Genomic DNA, 27,012 nt, shown 5'->3' on the forward strand with positions numbered 1-27,012 from the left:
AACACATTTTTTTCAAGATTTTCAGTGAGACCTGTTTATACTCATGGCCATAATGATTATAAGGAACCCCAGTGATTGGCCATATTACGCTTTTCCTCTTTTGGGTTTTGAAATATTATGCCTAAAACCAGAAATACTGAGTTGCTAATCCAGAGATTAGACCACTTACAGTCACTCTATACACACAAGACCTTCCGTTTCTACAAAATCTATTTTCACATGATGATTGTTATATTGCCATCATGTCATGGATCCTAACTTTTCTCATTCCACAGGGCTTCACCAACATCAGTCTGGACAAGGTGTTTCTCGGCGGAGCAAACATTAGCGGCTTCCAGATAATCAATCCGGAAAACTCAGTTGTACAGCAGTTTCTCCAGAGATGGGATCGTCTAGATGAAAGAGAGTTTCCTGAAGCTAGAAACACACCTCTGAAGGTCTGAAACTACTATTAAAACAACAACAACAACAACAACAAAACAACTGATCTTTGACTTTCTCTTTCTTTGCCTGATTTTTTTTTTTTTTTTTTTCCTCCTTGCAACAGTCGATATATTGACATTCAGTCCAAGGTGCTATTAAAGCTGGGGCTCAATTTACATCTAATTAAACAATGATCATGAGATGAATAGATTTTAAATGCAGTTTAATTAAGGTTTTATTATGGATGGGTGGGTAAGAAATTGCATCAAACTAATGAGTAGACAGAGTTTAAAAACACCTGAATGTTATAAACAAAAAGTCACCCAAAAAGTGAAGGATTATATTTTCCATAAATAAAATGAAACCTGTTTAAGGGACCACTTATTTCCAGGGTTGCCAGATTTTTACACCCTTGCCCAAAACTAGCCCGTTTCAGGGGGCTCCCCGAGTAAAAATCGCATTCCGGGGGGTAAAATCTGTGTTTTTGGCGGGGTTCCCTTCGTAAAATTTGCATTCCAGAGGCTAAATATCATGAAAAATAACCCGCGGCAACAGTGTAAAAATAGCCCAATTCCATGAGAAAAACATGGATTTGGCAACACTGATTATTTCCATGAAAATTAGGTACATTTCACTCAAGTGGGTCATTTTATTTTTAATAAATTATTGCATTTTGAGTCATTCGGTAAAACTTTACTTGAAGCCTTTATATACTGTATAATGCATTACAAAATATTTTTAATGCATTAATTATGCCTTGTAATGCACTTTGTAATGCATTGTATAGTCTCATGAATAATTGTAACCACAGTTATAATACATTATAGTCCTTATGTTACCCCTTTATAACCCACATGGAAAAAACCTATATAAACATATATGTTTCAATATAGGTTTTGATATAGGTTTTACATATATGTGACATATATAAAATTGGCCGTTTTCCTATATTATATGTACATATATGTACATATATGCACACATATATATATACACATATATGCACACATATATGTACACATATATGTACACATATATATATATACACATATATGTACATATATGTACACATAATATAGGAAAACGGCCAATTTTATATATGTCACATATATTAAAAACCTATATCAAACCTATATTGAAACATATATGTTTATATAGGTTTTTTCCATGTGGGACCAATTTCACGTGTTCGTGTAGCGGTGTGTTTTCTGCGTTGTGTCGTAATCAAAGACAGACTGCGAAAAATCTTGCCATCAGGTCCTCACTTTATTCTGTATAACACAAATGGCAATATATGAGGACTTGTGCAGCATACAAACAGCATGCGGCAGCAACGCACAACGCTGAGAAAGAGAGATATTAAAAGTAACTTAAGTAAAGAAAAATAATCAACGAAACATCTGAATGTACATCACAGAGGGGTTTTGGATTACAATCATACAAATATATAATGTGAATTCAGCTATTACATGAAACGTGGCCTTAATTGAATCACCGCAAAAACTTTGTGCGACCTAGCGCTGTGATGTCTCATGCAGACTGGGAAGCAGCAAAGTGCGTCAACACCCCAAGTCAGCATGGCGGCAAGAAACCCCAAATATGGTCATGGCAAGTGGAATCACAAAATAATAGTCTAAATACATAACTGCTACATTCGCACATACATAAGTTCTTGCATAATTTTTTTCGTTAATTCTTAGTTTTTGCCTTGATAATAGAAAATATGAGCTAGGCATCATGTATGACAGTCAAAAATGAGATATGAGCTACAAAATGACCAGATCCTGCCATTAGCTATATAGAAGACATATCTTATATGTATAGGGCATATATATGGATATGAAGAAGCAATACAGGAGACCTATATTTCCTGTATATGCACATATATGCACCTCAGTTTTGCCTATATGTGGCATATATACACATATATGCAGTATATATACGCATATATGCAGCATATATATAGCATATATGCAGTATATATGCGCATATATGCAGCATATATATTATCATATATGTGCATATATGCAGCATATATGTACATATACACTGCATATAGGTTTCATATATGCGCATATATCCACATATAGGTTCTTTCCATGTGGGAATGTATAATGCATTAAAACACATAACAAACAACCATTTTCAGATGTAACAAGGAATCTGCAAATATTATAATGAATTTTAACTTTAGTTACAATTATTTATGAAATGCTTGAAATGCTTAATGCATTTAAGTAAAGTTTTACCATTTATTCTTAAATATAAATACAGGTTTTGTTAAATTCAGCCAAAAAATAAATAAATAAATACTGTTGAAATGTGCACATGCAGCCACACACACTTTGTTTGTGTGTAAAGCCTTCTCCAAGACAGTATTTTAATGAAGCCATCAGAAGGTGTTTTGAATTGAGAATGTAAATGTCTCCTTTGATGTTACCTTTGTTATATTCCATTTATTTTAGTCGCTAAATTCCTTGCTATAGTCGCTTTGAAGAAATACAAAACAATACAATGCAGCTCACGGCAAATTAGCAGATGCCAGCTTGTTCTCTTTTCTTTGTTGAAATGGGATGTAATTACAGGTTGAACAACAATAGCAGCAAAACCCTGTTGAGTCTCACATAACTAAACATTTTACATATCTCTGTAATTAGAAACCTGGTTAACACTCTGTACATAGCAAGAAACAATGCACAAGCTACATCCCTGAAGTGTGTCGTCTTTGGTTGCGTTTGCCAACTATGATTACATGCAGTAATGCATCGCAATTATCCTTCATTATGTACATCAATATATGCGTGTGGACCTGGAAGAGGGCAGCTTATTTTAACCCTCTTCAAAGTGTTTACTTACAGATAATGTGTTTGCTTATTTCAAACTGATCTAACAAATAACTGTGAGGTGCTTAATGGTTTTTGTGTACAGTATACTTCAGCGCTGTCTTATGATGCTATCCTGGTCATTGCGGAGGCGTTCCGGTACCTACGCCGCCAGCGAGTAGACGTGTCCAGGCGAGGCAGTGCAGGCGATTGCTTGGCTAACCCTGCGGTCCCTTGGAGCCAAGGAATTGACATCGAACGAGCTCTCAAAATGGTAAACTTTCTTTTACTCAGGCAAGATTCTTTGAGTCTTCCAGCTTTTACGAAAATGACTGTTTGTAATCTCTCAATGTGTAAATCTGATCTTCAGAGTGAGTACGCTTCATGTCTCTGTATGATTCAGATAACGCATTCAAATGTATTCTTAATTGCCATTGTTATTTAGCTGGTTACTTTATTTTTGGGTCATTCCTACAGTTTGGTGGATTTTGGACTGAGTAGGTCTGTTGAAAAAAACTTTAAAATTCAACTATTTTTTGTCAAGTCTTGTTTTTTAGTCAGGCTAGTATAACCTTATGATTATGACCAAATATTTCAGATTTCTCATTCTATGGAGTCTGTCCACTCTGTTGCATGACATTTTTTCACTTAACAGGGTGGATGTTTTAAGCTTATGAAGCCTATTAGGGAACAACAACATGCTAGAAGAAGATTTATATTTGGGAAGAATTTTAATAGATATATAAAATATATATTTTGAGTACTTCGATTAATATTATTATTCTTAAGTACTAACCATTATGAATTTGTGTTAATTGGGGTACATAAAATCCACCAAACTATGGGAATGACCCTTTTGTTGTTGTTGTTCTTGTTGTTCTTGGCAGGTCCAAGTGCAAGGAATGACTGGCAATATCCAGTTTGACAGCTTTGGTCGTAGATCAAACTACACTATTGATGTTTATGAAATGAAAACAGGGGGACCAAGAAAGGTAAGTCAGCAGTAAATCTGTCAATTGCTGTGTAAGCTCTGTAAAATCAGTGTAAGAACTCAAATCATGGTCCATTTCAAGACTTATATTCACTTGTATTGCTATTTTCGAGACTAATGAGCTCAATGATTTTATGATAAACAGCGTAATAGTTGTAAAGGGAAAATGAGCTGCACACTTCGGGGACAACAGCTGTGTTATCTAGGAAGGGAAAAGGATTTATTGCCAAAATTGCCCTCCAGCTACAGATAGCTTTGAGGTTATCTATATGCTAGTTTACCCCTAAAGTCTGACAAAACAAGTTTTGACAGATAAATAGAAATAAAGTCTTTATCATCAGAGAAAATAGATTGATGACTAATCTTGCAATCCGTACTACTAACTAGCAATAGCATGGTGGCACACATGGTATTATTATTATAGGGCCCCTACTGTTTGCCTGTAGTGTCTTGCCTTAAGTGGTTGCAAAAGAAATTGCTTGGACAAGCCCTCCAATATGTCCTAACTTCCAGTTTCAATAATAAATACATAAAAACAGGAAATAAAACTGTTCATCAAACCACTCCATGGGGTCTTTAAAGGTGCTACAGAGGATGTTTTGTTTTATAAATTTTTGCAATATTACTTGAAACTGTCTTTACTAACTGATAAAAGTCTATTTATTAGGTGCACTGAAAGGAATAATATTAATATACATCATCTGTGCACGAGGTAGGGCCTTAAAAACATCAGCCAATCGTTTACACGATCATCACGTAAACGATTGGCCCTCTGGCTTGTCAATCACTGCCATTACATTCCTTGTGACAGACGTGCGCGCTCCAGTAACTTTCCACAGGCGCCGCATGAAATGTTTTTGTCAGGAGTAACAACTGCAGATTACGCGTTACCTGCGGTGAGTCCGACATAATGAATCCACTAACACGACACAGCGAATGCCAGTGGTAAACAAACACTCGTGTTCCGATACTCGTGCACGAGTTTTGGGAGGCGTTCCCTCGAAATGAGCTGTGAAGGAGGGGGGTTGTTCTTACGCATGCACTCATTTCAAAAACGCACTAACGGTCTTTGGTTTCTCAGTCGTCGAAAACATCCTCTGTAGCACCTTTAAGGCCACTAGATACAAAACCAATGACCCGCAGCAGCTTGAATCAGCATAACCAGTATTCATTAGCTTTCCTGTGAGCTAATAGCAACAGCCCTTTATAAAACAGAATTCCGGTTGGCATCGCAGCAACAATCACCATGAATAAGAGTAGTTTAGCCTAAGGTTAGATGGGGTCAGGGTCGGTAAGGAGACGTACATTGACAGTGACTGTCAGAAGTGATGTACAGGACTGTGTTGGACCCCTCTGCAGTGTCACCTCAGTGATGCCCTAGTGGCTAGTGCTATGCTAAAGTTTCTGACACATGCCACTCAACCGTTAAACAACTCAAGCATATAACAAAGAGGAAACACACAGTGCACCCTTATAACAGAATGTGCTAAGCATTACAACCTAACCCAGTTGAGTTTTAGTCGAACAGAATTACATCCAAGAGTAGCTTCCAGATTCTGCATCCCTAGAAATTCCACCATAAGCATTTTTTTCCCATTTAACAAATGTCAGCCAAGAATTTGCCTTTTTTGTTTAACTGCAGGCAATAACAGCAGCAGCACAGAGATCTAATACTTTTTTAATGAACACAATCTTATGAGAGTACACATCCACAACAGCTCCTTAGCTGAGCAGAAGGGCTGGGGTGGGGGTTGCTAGTTAGCGTTGGTGCAGTAAAAATATCTGCTGTTTGATAATAACATGAATGTTTTCCCTTTACAGATCGGATACTGGAACGAGTTTGAGCGCTTTGTTAATATAATGGATCAGCAGTTCACCAACGATTCCTCCTCAGTGGAAAACCGAACAATTGTGGTCACTACTATTATGGTACACGCTCCATGACGTTTTAAACGTGTCGCATATTCTGCCCATCAGGGTCATGGTGTTGACTCCTAGATTGATACATTCTGTCCTGGGCGGGTAGAAGTACATTTCTTTTGTGTTGCTTTCCATCCACTCATTACACGTTGAAACAGTCGAATGCGAGGAAAAGTGACGCATGAGTGTTTCAACTGTATCCGTGTGGGTGTCAAAGCATTTTGATTTTCCATATATCAGTGGCCTGTCGTAGCAGTGACATCACAATAACGGCATTAGGTATGATGGTTTTACATTGACATCATCAAAGTAGACATACAATCCATATGTAGGTAAGACTTCAAGACTCCACTCATCAAGTAAATGGTCAATGACACATGAGCTAGGTCAGCAAGCTAATGCTTACTGCAACAAAGAAGGGTTCGATGGTTTGCCTCTGGCAAAGTGCAAGCGTATTTGAGCAAGGCCAGGTATGAGGCCTTTGCACAGATCCACTTTACATTGACCGGAGGACTGCTCAGTGCTGACGTATCACTTCATCTCCTGCAGTTAACGACATTAGCTTTAGCATCAGCCTCCAATTGGCAAGGCGAATATACATCTCTGAGGAATTCAAATCAATGCTCACAACATCATCCCATGTAAAACAACAATCGCTTGTAATTGTTTTGTTTCACCAAAAACCAAGGTCAGTCTTTCAAATGACTTGAATGTAAGCAATTAAACCAGCAGCTGTCGGTTATTCCATCAGTGGGATTCAGGAGGAAAACAATCGCACAAAGGATGAGGTGAGAGGATACATTCAGCACAGAACAAACAAACCATTGCTAACCCACTGGTACCCTAATTGTCTCTGACTCTAATGGGATGCGTTCTCTCTGCGAGAAGCCATATTGTTTGGTAATAATGATGTGCTTAAAAAAGCAAGCCGCTGCCGCAGTGTCTGAAATGGGGCGAAAGAGAGGATAAAACCAGCTTGCACAATTTTCTTTGTTCAATCCTGTATGTCGACAAAGTGCTTTTGAGTTTGGATTCTAACGAAGGCTTTGTTTTTGCTTTGGTTTTGTTTTGTTTCCCTACTGAAAAGACCATATATTGTTTTTTTGGATGCTGGTCCCCAGCATGACACACTGGTGTGCTGGTGTAAATAGCTAAACCAGTACGTCCGCCAGCATCACCAGAATGACCATGCTAGTCGACCTATGCTGGTCCACCAGCTAGAACGAAACAGCAATACCTGGCATAAACCAGCCTGAAATTCATGCTGGTGTAAGCTGGTCTTTTTAGCAGGCCTATGTTCAATGTTCTTTCTGTTGGAATGTTAAAGGCTTCTGGCGCATATAGGTGCAACGTGCTTGATAATGTCTGAACAGAATCAACACTATGATTCCTCTGCAGTCACTGCCATTTACTTCATGAATCGGATTCCTTCTCACTTCATACTTTCTTGCCTACCTCACCTGTCACCCTCAACTTATGCCAATGCATCTCAGACCCCTGGGATATTGCACCACGGCCGTGTGTGTGTGTGTGTTTGAGTAAGAACGGAGAATTGAACTTACTTTTATTCATCTCGAATGCTGCTTCATAGTCTCAGACCTTGTTTACACCTGATATCAAGTGTTTTGATCCCAAGTCCAAAATCAAAACTAGACCCCTTAAAGACTCAGCCATCTGAGAACCAGGCTGCCAATTGTCAGTGAACCAAAACAGAAAAAAGGTGAATTTCTAATTCTGTGCTACTACTCGTGACCATGTGTTTCTTGCAAATTTTCTGTAGCTACAATCTTTAGTCGGCTACTGTGCCAACTAAAGACTGAAACAATTATTACCTATAATAAGTATGCTGGAACTCAGACAGCTTTCTTGAGGCCATACGTCAAATCTCAGAGCATGACAGAGTAAGACAAGGCATCATTTATGTGATTTCCTAAGATCTCAAGACCAAGAGCACAAGATCCAGAGTTTAACTCTCAGACTCTACGCCAAGTGTAGACAACAATTTCTCTCAGTTGACCACTTGTAATTGGATCACCTGAGACTGTTGTTAATAATCAGGTGTAAAGAAGGCCTTAGAAGGGGCTGGGCGATTAGCAAAGTGTTCTGACTATGGCCACATGTGGATCAATGTCCCGCAATCCCCTGTCTGCTGCTTCTGTCTTTCCTCTTGTATGTGTTCCAGTTTGGTGGATTATGTGTGTGAGAGAATGGGTGGGTATGAATGTACAGTCATGATGTCCCAGCATGCCTGCATGCCTGTGACTGATAAGCTGTCAGTGGGCTCTGGTGCCTGTGACACCAGACAATGAAAGTAATGAGCAAAGATGGTAATAAATGAGTGTGTGTTTGATTAACAGGAAGCACCATATGTGATGTACAAGAAAAACCACATGCATCTGGAAGGCAATGACAAGTATGAAGGCTACTGTGTCGATTTAGCTTCTGAGATTGCCAAACATGTTGGGATTAAGTACAGACTGTCCATAGTCATGGATGGAAAATATGGCGCCCGTGACCCTGAGACCAAGACTTGGAACGGGATGGTGGGTGAACTAGTCTATGGGGTGAGTAGTGGATTATATATAATAATAGTTCTGTTATAGTTCTCGCAGTGAAATACTAACCTTTCCTTCTGCAGTTGTCTCTTTTATACATGAACCTTGCATAAATTATATAAAGAGAAATTGCTGTCAAATGAGGGTTTGGAAGAAGTGAATTGCCTTTATTTCTTCAGTTCATGGTTAAAAGCTTGGGGAAATTGACTGGAAATGTCTGGGTGTCATTTAACTATATCTGCAGCCAGACAGTGCTGGTGGCGATACTGTGTTTTAAACATGCTCCTTCCCGACATGCACTGCTTTGATTCATTTCTATGCTGTTGGATCTCAAAAGCACTTTTCACAGCAAGCCCAGGCAGCCCGCCATTTTTGCATTTGTCAAAGCGCTCCCCTGCTATAAATGGAGGAAAACCCAGCGAAATCACTTCCAATTCCCTGAGCCGACATTCAAGAATGAAGACCATATACAAAATGCATGAGGGTTAGGCTACCTCATCTGTTCAATTTCCTTACCATCAGCCAGAGAGATTGCCTGGTTTTGATGTGCTAACGTTGGAAATTATACTCAAATTATTCTCAAAATGAAAAAAAAAAAAAAAATTGCATGCAGAGATAAAATATATATATCACCATCATGGAACCATCAAGCATAATAGTGGACCCCTTTCAGCTCAGATAGCCAGGACAAACGTTTCTGAGTCACATTTGACCTTTTGACAAATATATTTGATTTTGCTAGTCTTTCAAAGGTTATCTCACAGAATGGCCTTTCTGACTTTCAATATATAGTCATTAATGCTATGTTTTTTCTTGATAGTTTGTAGCGTAGCGAATTACTTTTTCAAAAGCATAGCTTGACTGTAGTTTAACTACTTTAGATTATGCGTAGCTTGTATCATGGGAAGCTACACTTTCAAAATAACTTCCCCAACACTGATTGATACTATAATCATGTAATCATATTATAATCACATGATCCACTCCTGTCATCTGTTGACTCAAAGTTTTCAGACAGTAACGACAGCTCTGTCTAAACAATGACAGTGAATCCCTCTGTTTTTTATAAGCCCAATGTAGAAACACTACAGCTTTCATGGATTTGTTTTCCGTTACTTACCATTAGCAGATAAGAAAATAATGAATAGGACTCCTCTGGGATTCTTCTAAATGAAATCTAAGTGGATTAGTTGACATGGCAGTGTTATTTTATCTCTCTTTTTTTTCTTTCATGTTTTATCAACAGGTCTGCTTTTAATATCAATTGGATTTACCTGGGCACGTTTGTGCAATACATAGATAATTTCAAAGCTAAAAAGATCACATGCAATTATTTATTGTGCAGAAAGTTTTAAGGCATATTTCTTGCTCACTGATAAATCACTTCTGGTAGACTCTTAATTAGCTATTTATATGCAAATGATTATAAGATTTATTGAGACAGTACACCGGAGTTCCATTCACTACAACCACAAGATAAAAGGATATTAATATTTGTAGAGGCTTTTATAACCAGCGTTCACCTGCAGAGTTTCTTTGACCTTATACTTCCTGATTGCATAACTAATGTCCTCCTGGCTGGGGACACATGTGAGATAAAATCTTTCACTGCCTTTTTATTATACGCTCATGCTAGAGTGCCTCTGAGGATTATGGGAAGTGGGAAGCGACTGTGCCTCATATCTGCAGCTCCCACAGCAACATTATGTGAAGCATGAGAAGGGAAGCGTTCAAAAAAGATTTTCCAACAAAGTCTCCTGCTTGTTCCGATTACGCTCTGTTTGTCGCCTGATACAGCAGTGTAGGGGTCACAGAAATTAGCAAGACTCTTGCTATCTAGTCAAGTGAACACTCAGCTGTCACTTCTGCGCTACACGGTCAAAAGCCTTTTCTGTTATGCCTTGCATGTGGTTCTCTGAGGCAGTGAAAGTCCTGTCTCTGTGAATGTCTTTTTCCTGGTGTCCTTCTGCACACCAAGGTCTGAGAAAACACAAAATGTCCCCCTTTTAGGTACACAAAGCAAACTCCACCAACAGAAATAGCGTTGGTAATGCATAACCAGACATTTATCTGCCTACGCTGGTAAAATAAGAGCTTTGAATTTACACAATTTAATCATGTACATCAATTTCACTCAAATCAAATGTCAATATTTTTCCTCTCAGTTTAGTTCAATAATAAACCTTTTTCAGAAAACATAATTTGTTCATGTAATGGAATGTTAATCTAAAATTAATTGTGAATATAATGACCAAATTAAGTAGCCTTAAATTAATTTTATATGCACCAACATATTTTTTTTTTTTTTTCACATTTTTGAGTCTCATAATGTTATTACAGTTTAACCATTTACAAGCTACTAGCTAACACACAACAGCATGCTAAATGCTAAATAGTAATTACTTGTCGAGTAAAGCAACAAATAACATATTTTTGTTGCACCCGCTCTCAACCTAAGCAAAAGCATAATGGTAAAATTATATTAAATGGTTATATATCTTGCCATTAGTCTCATCTTGCTCAAAAACCCAGTTTCTGTTAATGCCAAAAAATATTAATGTAGTCCCACCAATGGATAAATGGATAATAATTAATTAATGGATAACTGTTTTACATTAGCATATTTTTTTATTAATTAAAAAGGGAAAACAGATCTTGTTTTATTGTAGGTCATTTTACCTTAAAAAGGATGATCTAGACAACTTTACAGCTCCAATAATGCACTCTGGTATTCCTCACTTCCCAAAACAGATCCTCAGCACCCAAAACAGATCAAAGCCTTTTTGGCTGTGTTTTGATCCAAAGATTCTCTCTCAGAAGATGCCTGTTACCATATAACAGTGAAAACACAGAAAGCCAGAAAATTCTGTCAATGGCGGGGAAAGAGTTAAGATCCCTTGCAATATACAGCTTGAAGTGAATTTGCAACCAAACCTGCCAAATCTTCCTTATGAGAAATGAATACCTTGCTAACATCTGTAAATTAACAGTACTGTTGCATTGCATGTTTATTGCACTGGTGAATGTTCTGCACTAACACATTTTGTTCATGTCCCCATTTCCAGAGAGCAGATATAGCTGTCGCACCGTTAACAATCACGCTTGTGCGAGAGGAAGTCATTGACTTTTCTAAGCCCTTCATGAGTTTGGGCATCTCCATTATGATCAAGAAACCTCAGAAGTCCAAGCCGGGTGTGTTCTCTTTCCTGGACCCTCTGGCATATGAGATCTGGATGTGTATCGTTTTTGCCTACATCGGCGTCAGTGTGGTGCTGTTCCTCGTGAGCCGCTTCAGCCCCTACGAGTGGCACCTGGATGAGACTGATGAAGCCAAAGACCCCCAGACCCCTCCAGACCCGCCTAATGACTTTGGGATTTTTAACAGCCTATGGTTCTCTCTTGGGGCCTTCATGCAGCAGGGCTGTGATATCTCACCAAGGTTGGTGCCTCATCCTGACATTTTATTGTCATAAAAAAGGTTTCCACCCTGCCAACATTTCACGGTGGAGCCAAATTTTGGCACAATATGGGCTTGAGGAATGGGCCCAACATGGGTTAGTCTATGGGTTCCATGTCGGCATTATCTGAATTAGCCCCAGTATGGGCCATAAATGAGTTTGTCCCAGTATGGGTTAATTCAAATAGGGCTGACATGAAACCCATGGACAAACCCATATCATGTCTACATTGGCCCCATCATGAAATGTAGGCTGGGATGAGGGTTCAATGAACATGTCTTGAACGGTCATCAGAGTAGATTTAACTGAAAAAAACATCCCAGATTTTCAATATGGCCTCAGACCAGACAGAAAATCTGGAATTGTTTTATTCATCAATCACAAAAGATTATGAGAATTCATTAGTCAAAATATGTGATAACTCATACACATATTATGGTGATTCGGTAACATTGTCATTCAGTACCATGGTATACTGTATATCAATGATACAAGCGTCACGGTACGTTTCTGTAAGGGACGTTTCCAACAAAGCACATTAAATACATTACAGCTCTAATTTTGAGGCTAATTCCAGTATTTCACGTTTGAAAGATTATGCCGACACAGCTCTAGTTTTAATTTGTTCTTTTGTAAAGGATTAGCTGAGCAACATATTCTCATTTGGCTCTTTCTATGAATTTCTCATTTACCTGATTCATTTATTGTTTGAGAAGTCCTACTGCAGCACTTTGTAGGCATCTGTGACGGAGATGTATGATTATTCACATTGTTCCGCCATTTAACAGCAGGAAGTTGATTAATAATGACTCCATTGTGCAGCTTGCTGTCATAGATCATTTTTCAGAATCCCTTATATTCCCCTCTGCCGGCTGTCAATTGTGCATGCAATAAAAAAGCACAAAAAGATTAATACATTTCTCAATATCAGATATTAGACATTCAAAATATCTCAATAAATATCACAGAGAAGGCTTATTTGCTGCGACATAAGATGACACATTGATTGATTGAAATTAAATTTTGTTACATTTTAACTTTAATTTCATATTAATACAATTACATCTAATACTACACTATCATAGTTCTAAAACTACACAAATGTTTAGTTTTTGCACTAGACAGATAGATTTTAAATTAATGAATCATTTCAATTTTCTTTTCCTGTCAGTGCAATCATGCCTGCGGTTTTTAGCATTTGGCCCTGATCTGTAACACTAGTTATTTGGAACACTATACAGCATTGATTGGTTATTACATCTTAAATGTTAGTTTTCAAATGGCTCTACAGTGTCATTAAAAGTCATATTAGTCTAAAATTCAATAATTATATACAAACCCGATTCCAAAAAAGTTGGGCCACTGTACAAATTGTGAATAAAAAAGAATGCAATAATTTACAAATCTCATAAACTTATATTTTATTCACAATAGAATATAGATAACATATCAAATGTTGAAAGTAGGGATGTCCCGATCAGGTTTTTTTGCCCTCGAGTCCGAGTCCGAGTCATTTGATTTTGAGTATCTGCCGATACCGAGTCCCGATCCGATACTTCTATAATACACATTCCTTATTTTTTATTTAATTACAAACAGAGCACTTCTGTGAGGTAGCTTGAACAATCAAGTAATAAATAACATAAATTGTTCACTTCACTTTAGTGCAACAGTAAATATAAAAAAGGCTAATATAAAAACAAATATATTTGGTTTGATTTGGGTATGCGTAGTGTAATAACTAAAATAATGTTTATATATATCATATTTCTGGCTAGTTTACTTTAGTTTTTTATAATACACCATACTTTAACCCAAACTGAATAATAAAAAACAAGTTTAAATGGGTAAATCTTCTATTATTATTTTTGATTCTTAATTTTCTTTTCTGTCATACTCAAATTCTTGTTAAAACACATGCATTTTGAACACTTTTTGTGTGAAATTATATTTATTTTGTCCATCAAAAGTGTGCTTTCACTTTAATTATGCGTCAGCAGCGCAGCGTGTGTCTCAATCAGCTCCCTAGTTCAGTAGTCAGGGCACTGATCAGGGTATCAGCCACATTCACTTTCATTATATACTGATTCACGACCTAGGGAGCTAGGGAGCTGATTGAGACACAGGGATAGACTCGGTGCCGAGACGATCGCAGCACTGCTGCTTACGCGACGCTCCTGCCTGACGCTTTACGAGCTGCTCCTGCTGCCTGTGTGAATGCATCCGTTGGTTGACATGCACGCTGAAAAAAATATGCGCTACTCACGCGCCGCTTACGCTTGCAGTGTGAAACAGGCCTAACTCTGTGCCACCGCGTCACTATAGATGTGTTAAAAATAATGAGAATATATATACATATATATCCGAGTCCTGATCGGGAGGTAACGTCCGATTCCGATCGAGTCTGAAACCACATGATCGGGCCTGATTTCCGATCACGTGATCGGATCTGGACATCCCTAGTTGAAAGTGAGACATTTTGAAATGTCATGCCAAATATTGGCTCATTTTGGATTTCGTGAGAGCTTCACATTCCAAAAAAGTTGGGACAGGTAGCAATAAGAGGCCGGAAAAGTTAAATGTACATATAAGGAACAGCTGGAGGACCAATTTGCAACTTATTAGGTCAATTGGCAACATTATTGGGTATAAAAAGAGCCTCTCAGAGTGGCAGTGTCTCTCAGAAGTCAAGATGGGCAGAGGATCACCAATTCCCCCAATGCTGCGGCGAAAAATAGTGGAGCAATATCAGAAAGGAGTTTCTCAGAGAAAAATTGCAAAGAGTTTGAAGTTATCATCATCTACAGTGCATAATATCATCCAAAGATTCAGAGAATCTGGAACAGTCTCTGTGCGTAAGGGTCAAGGCTGGAAAATCATACTGGATGCCCGTGATCTTCGGGCCCTTAGATGGCACTGCATCACATACAGGAATGCTACTGTAATGGAAATCACAACATGGGCCCAGGAATACTTCCAGAAAACATTGTCGGTGAACACAATCCACCGTGCCATTCGCCGTTGCTGGCTAAAACTCTATAGGTCAAAAAAGAAGCCATATCTAAACATGATCCAGAAGCGCAGGCGTTTTCTCTGGGCCAAGGCTCATTTAAAATGGACTGTGGCAAAGTGGAAAACTGTTCTGTGGTCAGACGAATCAAAATTTTAAGTTCTTTTTGGAAAACTGGGACGCCATGTCATCCGGACTAAAGAGGACAAGGACAACCCAAGTTGTTATCAGCGCTCAGTTCAGAAGCCTGTATCTCTGATAGTATGGGGTTGCATGAGTGCGTGTGGCATCGGCAGCTTACACATCTGGAAAGGCACCATCAATGCTGAAAGGTATATCCAAGTTCTAGAACAACATATGCTCCCATCCAGACGTCGTCTCTTTCAGGGAAGACCTTGCATTTTCCAACATGACAATGCCAGACCACATACTGCATCAATTACAACATCATGGCTGTGTAGAAGAAGGATCTGGGTACTGAAATGGCCAGCCTGCAGTCCAGATCTTTCACCCATAGAAAACATTGGGCACATTATAAAAAGGAAGATGTGACAAAGAAGACCTAAGACAGTTGAGCAACTAGAAGCCTGTATTAGACAAGAATGGGACAACATTCCTATTCCTAAACTTGAGCAACTTATCTCCTCAGTCCCCAGACGTTTGCAGACTATAAAAAGAAAGAGGGGATGCCACACAGTGGTAAACATGGCCTTGTCCCAACTTTTTTAAGATGTGTTGATGCCATGGAATTTAAAATCAACTTATTTTTCCCTTAAAATGATACATTTTCTCAGTTTAAACATTTGATATGTCATCTATGTTGTATTCTGAATAAAATATTGAAATTTGAAACTTCCATATCATTGCATTCTGTTTTTATTCACAATTTGTACAGCATCCCAACTTTCTTGGAATCGGGTTTGTACTTAAGTCCATAAGAGTTTCTACTTATTGTTTGCATTCTGTATGTGTATTTTATAAATCTGCATGGTTGAGAGTGAATACAGTCGTCTAAAGCCAAACTGCCCTACAGCCCAAGGCAAGAAAATTCCATACTTACATGTGAATATATTGCATTTGCAAAAATGGCTTCTCCAGGTAGCTAAATAGAAGCTCAGGATGCAAGTCATGTATCTGAATGAAGTGGATGAATGTGGAACAAATACAGCAGCAGTGCTGTACTACAGTTGAGATACATATGAAGAATAGAGATGTTCAACTACTTTTACAAAAAGACTAAGACATATCACTTTGGCATTGCAGTCACTTTCTCTATGATAACCAAATACACCAAAAACATTTTAAAATGATTTATAACAAATTTCAATTATCATTCTTTCATCATGTAATCTCCCTCATATTGTTCCAAAACCATAGGTTAACTGACTCTCCAAATTAAGACATTTTAATGAAACCTGAGAGGTTTCTGCCTCTCCATTGAAAGTCCAGGTAACCAAAATTTACAAGATCCAAAAAGCTCATAAAGACACCGTAAACAAATCCATATGAATCAAGCTGTTTAATTCAAGTCTTCTGAAGAGACATTATTACTTTGTGCATTTAGATGTGAATTAAAGCCTAATTAAATTTTTGAGTCTTCTAAGTTTTTGTTATCTAGACTTCCAAAGAGGGGGACAGAAACCTCTCAGGTTTCATTAAAAATGTGTGTTTCGAAGATTAACCAAAGTCTCAAAGTCAAAATTTTGGGGTGAACTATTCCTTTCATTTGGGCTAGACTTAAATCACCAACACAGGAAAATGCTAATTAGTTTAATCTCTGTTTCACCGTGAAATCACATGTGATTTCACCAGGTACAACATATTCCTGGAACAACATTCCAATTAAGCAATCAGATTTGAGGGACAAGTTTACAGTTTATGTCAAGTTTAGGCTTACAACCAGGATTAGGTGCTTCTACAGTATATCACTGTTATTCACCTATCATTTCCCTCTTTAGGGACACGGGTTAGGACTAAATTTTCAGACAGGAATGTTTTTACAGGTTCATTAAAATATGTTGACGCAGGAACATGTCTTACTTGGCAAAATCCTGGTGACCGTTTCGCTGTATGTACAGAAATGCATGTTTGTGAAGTTGATATATTAATTACAATTGTGTGAAACATCAGGAAAGTATTCAGAGGCTAAATATTTGTCTTTGCGCATCAGGTCCTTATCGGGCAGAATAGTGGGAGGCGTCTGGTGGTTCTTCACCCTCATCATAATCTCGTCCTACACGGCCAACCTAGCTGCTTTCCTCACAGTGGAAAGGATGGTCTCTCCCATAGAGAGCGCTGAAGATCTAGCCAAACAAACAGAGATTGCATATGGAACCTTGGACTCAGGATCAACCAAAGAGTTCTTTAGGGTGAGTCTCCTACTGCTCAAGAGAGCTACATTTCTGCATTGATATTCAGCTGAATTAAAATGCATAAAACTTCAATGGCTGTGCAAGCTTTCAGGTCAGAATCCATCCTTTAGTTGCTGCTGTGTTTTTCACAAAGAACTAAAAGAAAAAAGGTTCCCAGCCTCAGTCTTTGCCAAACATTTCTTTCTTTTAATTATTATTTATGTGTTAGTTTTTGCTCACATCCCTGTTGATAAGACCAGCATGACAGTTGAATAGAACACAAAAATTATCTAGACACACTTAGGCCACATTTAACATTTCTAAATGTCATTGCGTTAGATGAAATACCAAACCAAGTAACAATTATTTTAAAGAATCATAGTTCAAGCAGAATTTGCAAACAAAACAATTCCCCAAAATTAATGTGTTTGTTGACATGCCAGTAGTGCACTCATAAAAATTTTTTGTAGTGCTTTTGTGTACTATTTGTGTTTTTTGTTGGAAAATTGTGATTTACATGTTCAAGAGTTCAATTCAAGAATCATTAGGCTTGTTCATGATGCATCGTCGCTGCGCAGACTGAGAGCATACGACTCCTTATGCTTTTCAGTCGCTTTCATGATACTGTGATGTCATACGCCGATCGGTCTGCAAAGCGCCAATGCATCTTGAACAAGAATATTAACAAGCTGAACACACAGGTGTTGAACTTAATAAATACCTCCTTCATTCCTGACACTTTTGCAGAATTTGTATTTGTGGATTGAGGGTAAATATCTACTTCATCCAGCACTCATTTGTATCATGTTGTTTTACAGCATGAAAAACTACTCTAAACAATTTAGAGTGACTGAGCTGTCCAAATGATTCACACTGAATCACAAACTGATTGAGACTTTGCTAACCAATTCAATTCATTGCAAGAAACTGAACAAAAATGGACATCACTATTTTTTTTTTATTCTTAACAGCCGACAGAACATTTTCAACATAACACTTAACTAATGAAGTAGTGCCAGAGAATTGTAGTGTTTGCCATTGTTACCTTGCTAATTAATTACTATTAAACCTATATGATTGTAGCAAAGCTGCAGCGCAACACTGCTGTTAGAATTCCTGTTTATCTCATTGCAACTGCTTGGCTGGCCTGCCCCCCTCAAAGGCATTTTCTACACTTTTAAGAGGCCTCAAAACTCATTTACTATAAAAGAAAAATGATGTATTTTAACTTTATATTGATATATTTCACCATTGTGAGAGGGTGTGCAGATGGGAGGTCCATCCCAGTAAGGTGGTTGGTGGCCTTCCACCTAAACTACAACTCTCAGAATCCCATGCATTGAGGCAAGATGGCCAACAAGAAAGAACTACAATCCCCAAACTGCCACTTAACGAGGAGCCAGATGCAGCCAATCAAGGAGATGCCATGCCTGATGAAAAGATACTTTTTTTAGTTGAATGCTGAAAATGCTGTTGAACTGCTAAACAAGGAGAAAGAACCCACCTTTTTTTAATTTGATGAAGTTTTGTATGAATCCATTAAAACAACCTATCTGATAGAAGCTGTTCTGCATTACCATCCTGTGAGTCACCAATCCTCAAACCCACAAATTACCACACCATCAATAGAGAAAGCACCTTAACTTACTGGATAGACTACCTGTATGAATTTTATGTGGAACTAATTTCATACAACCACCTAAAATCTCCAGGCTCAATGGGAAAACACAAGCCTCTACCTACATTTTTGCAAAACTCAAAACAAAAAACCTGACCTATTCATACATTTTGACATTTGTACATCACCAGCTCCATATGCTTTTTTTTCTGTAGTAAACTTGCGCTGTTGCTCACCTGGTACAGCATTGCACTAGTGATGTGGAGTCCCATGAAACGAGTCACAATAGAAGCTAAAATGCTTAAATGGCATGGTTTCATCAGCAAATGTGTTTTAATCTCACATTTGCTTTTAACACTTTTGGTTATGTTTAGGGTCGGGTTTAATATAGGTGGTATATTGTTTTCCGGTACCGCATTAAGCTTTTGGCACAACTCACCGGACATTTAATTTCTGAATTGCCATGATACTGCTATTGCCAGATTCACATTTATCTCTGTTGGATAAAACTGAACTGTTTTTCCAGTGAGCCTGGGTTGTAAATTGACTTTGTCAATGTTCCATTCTGGATGCTGGTGCCTTGGAGTCTCACAGTTTAGTAGTGTAGCTTAACCATCAGTTAAGTAAGCCTGGATCAGCATGGAAATTCATTACAGCAGGGTGGCCACCTGGAGCTTGTTGTTGGAGACCAAACAAAAAGGAACATTAGCTCTGCAACCATTCCTTTCCCACACCTGCTTGTTAGGGAAATTCTTCTCTTTTAGCTGACAAAGTCAGTTAGGTCTGCGTTATGCAGCCCTTTTTGATGAAGTAGTCATTAAGTCAATGGAGATGATTGCTGAAGGTGCTGTGTACAACCTCGAGTTAGCCTGAGCTGTCAAAGTGAAGCCAGGCAAAGGCAGGCAGGAGTCTCTGTAGTCTAATCAAATCTCACATATAGCCAAAGAGGTCAGCTCAAAAACCTTAATTAGTTGCTTTACCTGGGCCTGCAAATTGTGCGTAATGAAAAGCAGCCCAGAGGGTCAAAAAGTACACTTGAAAGATATTGAGAATAAAGTAAGCAATACATCCATGAGCACATCAAGACTGACATTGCAATTAGGGCTGAAATTAACTATCTGTGTGATACTGTAATACTTAAACTGCTTGCTCTACACACACTTCCATCAGAAGGAATTTTTACTGTCCTGTCGGTTGCAGGTTTGCATGGTGGCATGCCTTTGATGCCATTGAAGGTTTGCAAGTCGACAACCCATGGGTTTTGGGATCTCAAATATTCTATATAATGAGTGTCCTAGTTACACTCTACAGCTTTCAGATTTCCAATGACATGTGTGAACGACTATTCCAAGGGATCTTTAATTAAAATTGCAGAGACCTGACAGGGGGGGAAAACCTGATTAATGGAGATTCAAGCTCTATTTTAGATCTGTTTTCAGAAAACACATTCCAGTTTAATTAGAGCCATACGGCAGAGAACAGCTGGATGTTTCAAATTATCCACAACATTTGGAGCAAGACATATGTCATCATCTTTGACACAAACCCAAAGTGCATTATTTCCTTTCCAAATATGCTTATATTTACTTAATTTATTTGGTTGATTTACTCAGAATTTCCTATTAAAGCTATTAGTCTAAAATGGCTTTTTGTGTTTTGGACTCAACTCTGCACTCAGAGAACCAACATTTCAATATTAATGTACTGATACATATAATATAATAAATATTAGGTTTGTAAAAATCCATTGATGCAATGCAATACATCAATCGGACAATACAAATTTAATCAATTGTTTGTGGAATTTAAGAATTTACCAGAATTACTGTAATAATGTGTTCATTTCATATAAATTAAAATCTAAAACTCTAATTTTCACTTTTAAAATTCACCAAGTACACACATCATTTATCTTTCCTAGTACATTTGAATTCTAATTTTGGAAAATAATTATAAATTACCAAAATAATGTGTATATAAGGGCTATATGTAAGAATCTTCATGTATTAATGTCAATGTGTCATGCAAAGATAGTCAGATATATATATATATATATATATATATATATATATATATATATATATATATATATATATATATATATATATATATATATATATAGTATTCTCAAATATACTTTATTTTAAAACTGTCATAACAATGTAATTTTAGGGACCGAAGTGGAGACTTTGAATTTTAATGACCTCATCTGTTGACATGATGCCGGTGATAGTATATCGGGGCCTTGAATCACGTTCATTCTCTTGTATGTTATGTGTGCTTGTGCGTTATGTATTTGCTGGCTGCAGTTCGCTTAATGGCTACCGATGCCACTAATAACAAGGGTTTCTGAATTCTACATATAGCCCCTTTAACAGAACAGCACTCAGATATTCCAGGCTTACCTTATTGAGTAAGGACGGTCCAGTCACATTTATGTGGGAGCTGTCTTCTTGAAAAGATAAAATATTACATTTATTAAAAGCAGATATGGTGCATGAAATCTTTTTTAATATTTAAAACCATCACTGTGCCTCTGGCCCTGAGGAATCTGTAATGATTGAGAGCATCAGTTCAGGTTATCATGCGCTGAGTGCTCAGCTGGCTGTTAAAATGCTATTCTTCATTGACAGTTTTTAGAGCAATAGATAGATTGTTAAAATCTCAAAAAGCGAAGTGACATTCAGTTTGTCCTACTGACAGTGGACATGATTCTTTCGACATTGATGTCTATTTATTCTCTAAAACACAAACAGTTTTATTGAAAGTGTGCAGGCGGTGGTGGATAGAATGTAATCCTTGATCAATATCTTCTCAAGGTGCTCACATCTGTTTCTCACATAAAGAAAAACAGCTAACTCACTCAGGAGATTCACCACATTCAGCACTCATATACGCACAACCTCAGTTGGACACTTTATTTCGATAGTCCACTTTAGACATTCTACTAACTATAAGTAACATAGCAACTGCATGTCAACTTATTCTACTAACCCGAACCCTAACACCTAACCCTTACCTAACAGTCTATTATCAGTATACTACAGTCTACTAATACTCTAATGACTGCTAGTTGACATGAACCATCGAAATAAATGTTACCCTCCAGTTTTTGTTGACTATAGTAGTATTACACTTGTGAAATACTATTGTAATAAAGGTGTAATTCTACTACTGTTCTACTTTTGCATACATCTGTTAAACAAGCTGTGTAAAAAGAGTGTCTTCAATGTCACAGTGTTAATTTAGACATTTAGATCATTGATTTCCCAAGGGCGCGCAAACAGAGAATTACCTTGCATGGAGTTTTTTGGACATGGTACCATGTCATTACTGTTGAGAGAACAAAAAAAGTAACACTTTATAATAAGTACACAGAAACAAAGCACTTAAAAATAATTTGCAAACTTTAGTTAATTCATAGTTTATCAATTGTAGTTTCTACACTGTTATTTCATAGGCTATATACAAATAGTGAATTCTTTGTTCATTGTTTCTAATAAACAAATTATTATTGTTTAATTAACTCAGATGTAAAGAGTTAGAGAACATTTTTCTATCCTTTTTAGCAACTTGTTGACCATTTACCTAACTAATGTACAGTATTTTAAAACAGTAAAATGTTCTCACTTTAAATTAGGTCATGGAAAATACTAAATTGGCATTAAGTGCTTTAAACCTACATTTATTAGACAATGAATAGTAAGTTGCTCGAGACAAGACACGATATTGGGTTCACGAGATAAAATTTTTACACTAAGTTCAGAGACATGCAAGGTGGAGACCCAGGCAGAGCTGAGAAGATGAAAACCTAAGGCCTGGAGGGCCAAGGTGGAGTCACAGGCTCGTAGGGACCGAAGTAGGGCTGGGCGATATATCGCATACGATTGTCACGCGCATTTCGTCAGTAAAGCCGGTTCCCTGATTACCGCTAAATCGCCATCACCTGCTTTCAAATGAAGCGGCATTTAATAGACAGAACCATAGATCACTGACAAGCTACGCAATATCGCGTTCATTATCGCAGATGAATCGCCTTCGATAATGAACGCGATATTGCGTAGCTTATCAGTGATCTAGACCGAAGTGGAGACAGGGGCTGGGCAGACCCACATGGAGGCAGTGGAAGTGAGGGCAATGGCAGAACCGGAGGGAAGGAGGAGCATGATGGAGCCATGGTGGAGCCGAGGGAGCGTAGAGCCAAGTGGAGCCAATGGGTCAGAGGGGCGAGGTTGAGTCCAGGGCTCAGAAGCTTGAGGTGAAGCAAAGGGATCAACACACCAGGGTGGAGCTGAAGGCCTGAAAGCCCAAGGCAGATCCGAGCACCTGGGCAGAGCTGCTGAAGAGGTGCCGATGGGCTGAAGGGAGTCAGCGGAGCCGAGGAACTGAGTGGCATTGTCAGAGGAGGAGGGAGTGGGAGGCTGGGACCAGCTACAACGAAGGAGACTTGAGGCTGGGCGGGACTAGTGGCAATGAAGGAAACCTGAGGCTCAGAGGGACCAGTGGCGACGAAGAAGACTTTAGGCTGGGCGGGACCAGCGGTGACAAGGGAGCCTTGAGGCTGGGTGGGACCAGCAGTGATGGAGACTTGAAGCTGGGCAGGACCAGCAGGGAAACGAGACTTTAGGGAATGACATCATCCAAATCATCATACCACTCCTTGTGGACCAGGCACAGCACACCCTCAGTGGTGGGAGTATGGGCAGGACTCCATTCCATGCACTCAAACTCCACTAATACACCCTCTGGGATGGACATTGATGCTGGCTCTCGCACTTGAACAGACTCCGTGATGGGCTCAGGCTCTAGGACAAAGATGACCTCTGGCATTTGATCTAGTTCTGGCTTCATGGAGGACACAGGCTCTGAGTCAACAGTAGACTCTGGCTGTTGGTCCGTGGTGAAATTTACTTCCATGTATTTTAAACTTTTATACATGTTACAACAATTGAATCCCAAATGAATGTTGAATGTGCAGGAAAGCCTCAGGAAGTCTCAGAGCATATATATTATTTCTAATCCAAACCTATATATCATGCATAACTCCATAAGCTGCATCCAGAATGTTTGCCCAAAGCATGGAAACACTTTCACAGCTGAGGAATTATGGGACAGGGGCACTAAACCTTATACATTATACAGAACAATATGCCTGACCATGAAATTAAATGCACCTCACGGATTGAACTTTCAGGACCTTCTGGCAAAAATTCCAGGAAACAAACTGATATGCCTGACAGTTGTGAGTTAATAAATAACTCTTACCACACTCTTTTTAATAGTTTATCTAATGCAATGACATTCACACCTAGTACACTGAGTAAAGCTTCCCGGTGAGTAACAACCCAAGCAGTATACTGCAGAAAAAGCACTGTGCACTGAGGAGAAATATGTTCCGTCTCCAAACCAAATCATTCAGAAGTAAAGCTTTAGTGGAGAGTGAGATGGAGCAGGCGATATGAGGTGGATGTGAACAGCACCATAATAAGCTCGGTGGCGAGGACAGAGATATGAAGAGAGACTGAGAGAGGGGCATGATGAAAGCACCCTGCAATGTGTGGAATATGTTTACTCAGGGCATATAGCTACAGTATATAGATTAATACACTGATAATTAATCTATATACTTTATATGCTATATGCTATATGCTTTATAAGTGCGTATGTCATATGTCTGTTTTTTTTTATTATTTTTTTTATACTTTCTGTACAGCACTTTGGTTCCACTTGTGGTGTTGAAAGTGCTTTATAAATAAAGTAGAGTTGAGTTGAGTTGATAATAGAGCAGTATTAGAACCATGTTGTTATGATTCTGAACTCTAATATACTCTAATTATTGTGTGTCCAAAGTATATCTTGTTCAGATTAACCTATTATTAAATACATGAGGGGGAATAAATGCATGATTTGGCTCATGGTCATCTATTTATTTATTAAATAATTTTAGCCCTGGCTTAGAATCAATCAATCAATCAATCAATCAATCAATCTATCTATCTATCTATCTATCTATCTATCTATCTATCTATCTATCTATCTATCTATCTATCTATCTATCTATCTATCTATCTATCTATCTATCGTTCTATCTATCGTTCTATCTATCGTTCTATTGTTCTATCTATCGATCTATCGTTCTTTCTATCGTTCTATCATTCTATCGTTCTATCTATCGTTCTATCTATTGATCTATCATTCTTTCTATCGTTCTATCTATCATTCTATCTATCGTTCTATCATTCTATCGTTCTCTGTCGTTCTATCTGTCGTTCTATCTATCGTTCCTTCTATCATTCTATTGTTCTATCGTTCTATCTATCGTTCTATTGTTCTATCATTATATCGTTCTATTGTTCTATCTATCTATCGTTCTATCTATCATTCTATCTATCATTCTATCGTTCTATCTATCGGTCTATCTTTCTATCGTTCTATCTATCGTTCTATCATTCTATCGTTCTATCTATCTATCCTTCTATCTATCTATCCTTCTGTCGTTCTATCTATCTATCATTCTATCGTCGTCTGTCTGTCTCTATCCTTTCATTAATTCATTTGAATGAATAATTGACATTAATAATTCCAATTGATTCAATGGGAAACCTTTTTCATCTCTAAAGAACGATACAGTTTAACCAACTCGACAACCTTATATATCTAAAAGGGTTCTTGGTTCTTTGATGAACCAAAGGTACTGCAGAGATCCACTGAAGAATGTGATACCCTACACAAAGGAAAAGACCCTCAAACTGTAGGGCATTTTCTCAGCTCAGTGGCACGACTGACAGCAGACTTTAGCAGCAGGTTTGTGCCCTGTAAGACAGAGACAGCACAGCAGCTCGTGTCATCACACTGAGAGCTGTTTAATTCTTCTCTCTAAAAACTACCTGTCTTCCTGAAAGTGAGGTAACAGTCTTCAGAAGCATTGCTCCTCAACCTCTCAAGGCCCTGTAGAACAAGAGCAGCGGTAAACACTTTTTTTTTTCCATTTTAAGCGACTCAGTGAAGTTTATATGCTAGGCTGCGCGTCTGCAGTGCGGTGACACTTTCATTTTGCGAGCTGAATGATATGACCCCTAGCTCGGTACAATGTAGGCTCCGGTAATGCTCACCAAAACTGAAGGGAGGAGAGGATGGTTGAGCTTTCGACTTCACGTCACTCTCGCAGTCGGTCAGGAGCAGTCACCCTGTCTCTACTCTTCTATCTCAGTATTTATTCCCACATCTTCAGAAGTTGAAGTGACATATTGAAGCAGAATGGAGACAGTTTCAGAGCAACAACTCTCTTTTGACCTAAATTGCTATTGTAGGACTGTCTCGCCTCGAAGGAAGGTTTAAACGCTTCCCATTATAGTTGAGGCAGTAGGGTTTGGATTTGACCACATGTATCATATGAAACATTTTGTCATGGTACAAAAATGGTATTTATATGGTCCTTCAAGGTACCCCTTATAAAAAAAAGAAGTGTGCTTAATTGTGTCGAATGTGCACTCGTTTTTTGTTTGTTTGTTTAGCTGTACTTGGTGTACTTAGAGTACACTTCCATGACCATTTCTTAACATACTTTTTGTGTACAAAAAGAGCACTTTATAATGTTGTAAAATTAAAAGTTATGTTTTAATCTTTTTTATTTTACACTTATATTGATGTGTTTACTAACTTATCATGAATATGAATAACATCATTTTAACTGTAGTGTGTAATTCAATACTGCATTTAAAATAAATAGGCTATGTTTAAATACATGACATAAAAGCTTCAATAAAACTTACATTAAATTCAAGTTTACCATAAATGCTTGACAGTACATTTGGCAACACAATTAGAATCAATGAGGTTCATTCTCATGTGTTACTCAGCATGT

At 38.0% G+C, this 27,012-nt stretch overlaps 1 protein-coding gene across 8 annotated transcripts in view; it reads left to right on the forward strand.

Moving 5' to 3' along the window:
- The window catches only part of gria3b (glutamate receptor, ionotropic, AMPA 3b), a 147,040-nt gene that overhangs the window by 102,826 nt on the left and 17,202 nt on the right, over positions 1-27,012 (forward strand). For all 8 annotated transcript variants that reach the window (XR_007182703.1, XR_007182704.1, XM_048176213.1 and 5 more), the window contains exons 6-12: positions 276-437; positions 3,352-3,519; positions 4,133-4,237; positions 6,058-6,165; positions 8,514-8,720; positions 11,777-12,150; positions 17,350-17,548. Coding sequence is in view for 6 of the 8 variants with exons in the window: in XM_048176213.1 (XP_048032170.1) it covers positions 276-437; positions 3,352-3,519; positions 4,133-4,237; positions 6,058-6,165; positions 8,514-8,720; positions 11,777-12,150; positions 17,350-17,548 (1,323 nt within the window). In the remaining 2 variants the exon portion in view is untranslated. The remainder of the gene's footprint in view (positions 1-275; positions 438-3,351; positions 3,520-4,132; positions 4,238-6,057; positions 6,166-8,513; positions 8,721-11,776; positions 12,151-17,349; positions 17,549-27,012) is intronic.

The sequence above is a fragment of the Megalobrama amblycephala genome, linkage group LG23 (genome assembly GCF_018812025.1).
Source record: "Megalobrama amblycephala isolate DHTTF-2021 linkage group LG23, ASM1881202v1, whole genome shotgun sequence".
In the NCBI taxonomy this organism is placed as follows: Eukaryota; Metazoa; Chordata; class Actinopteri; order Cypriniformes; family Xenocyprididae; genus Megalobrama; species Megalobrama amblycephala.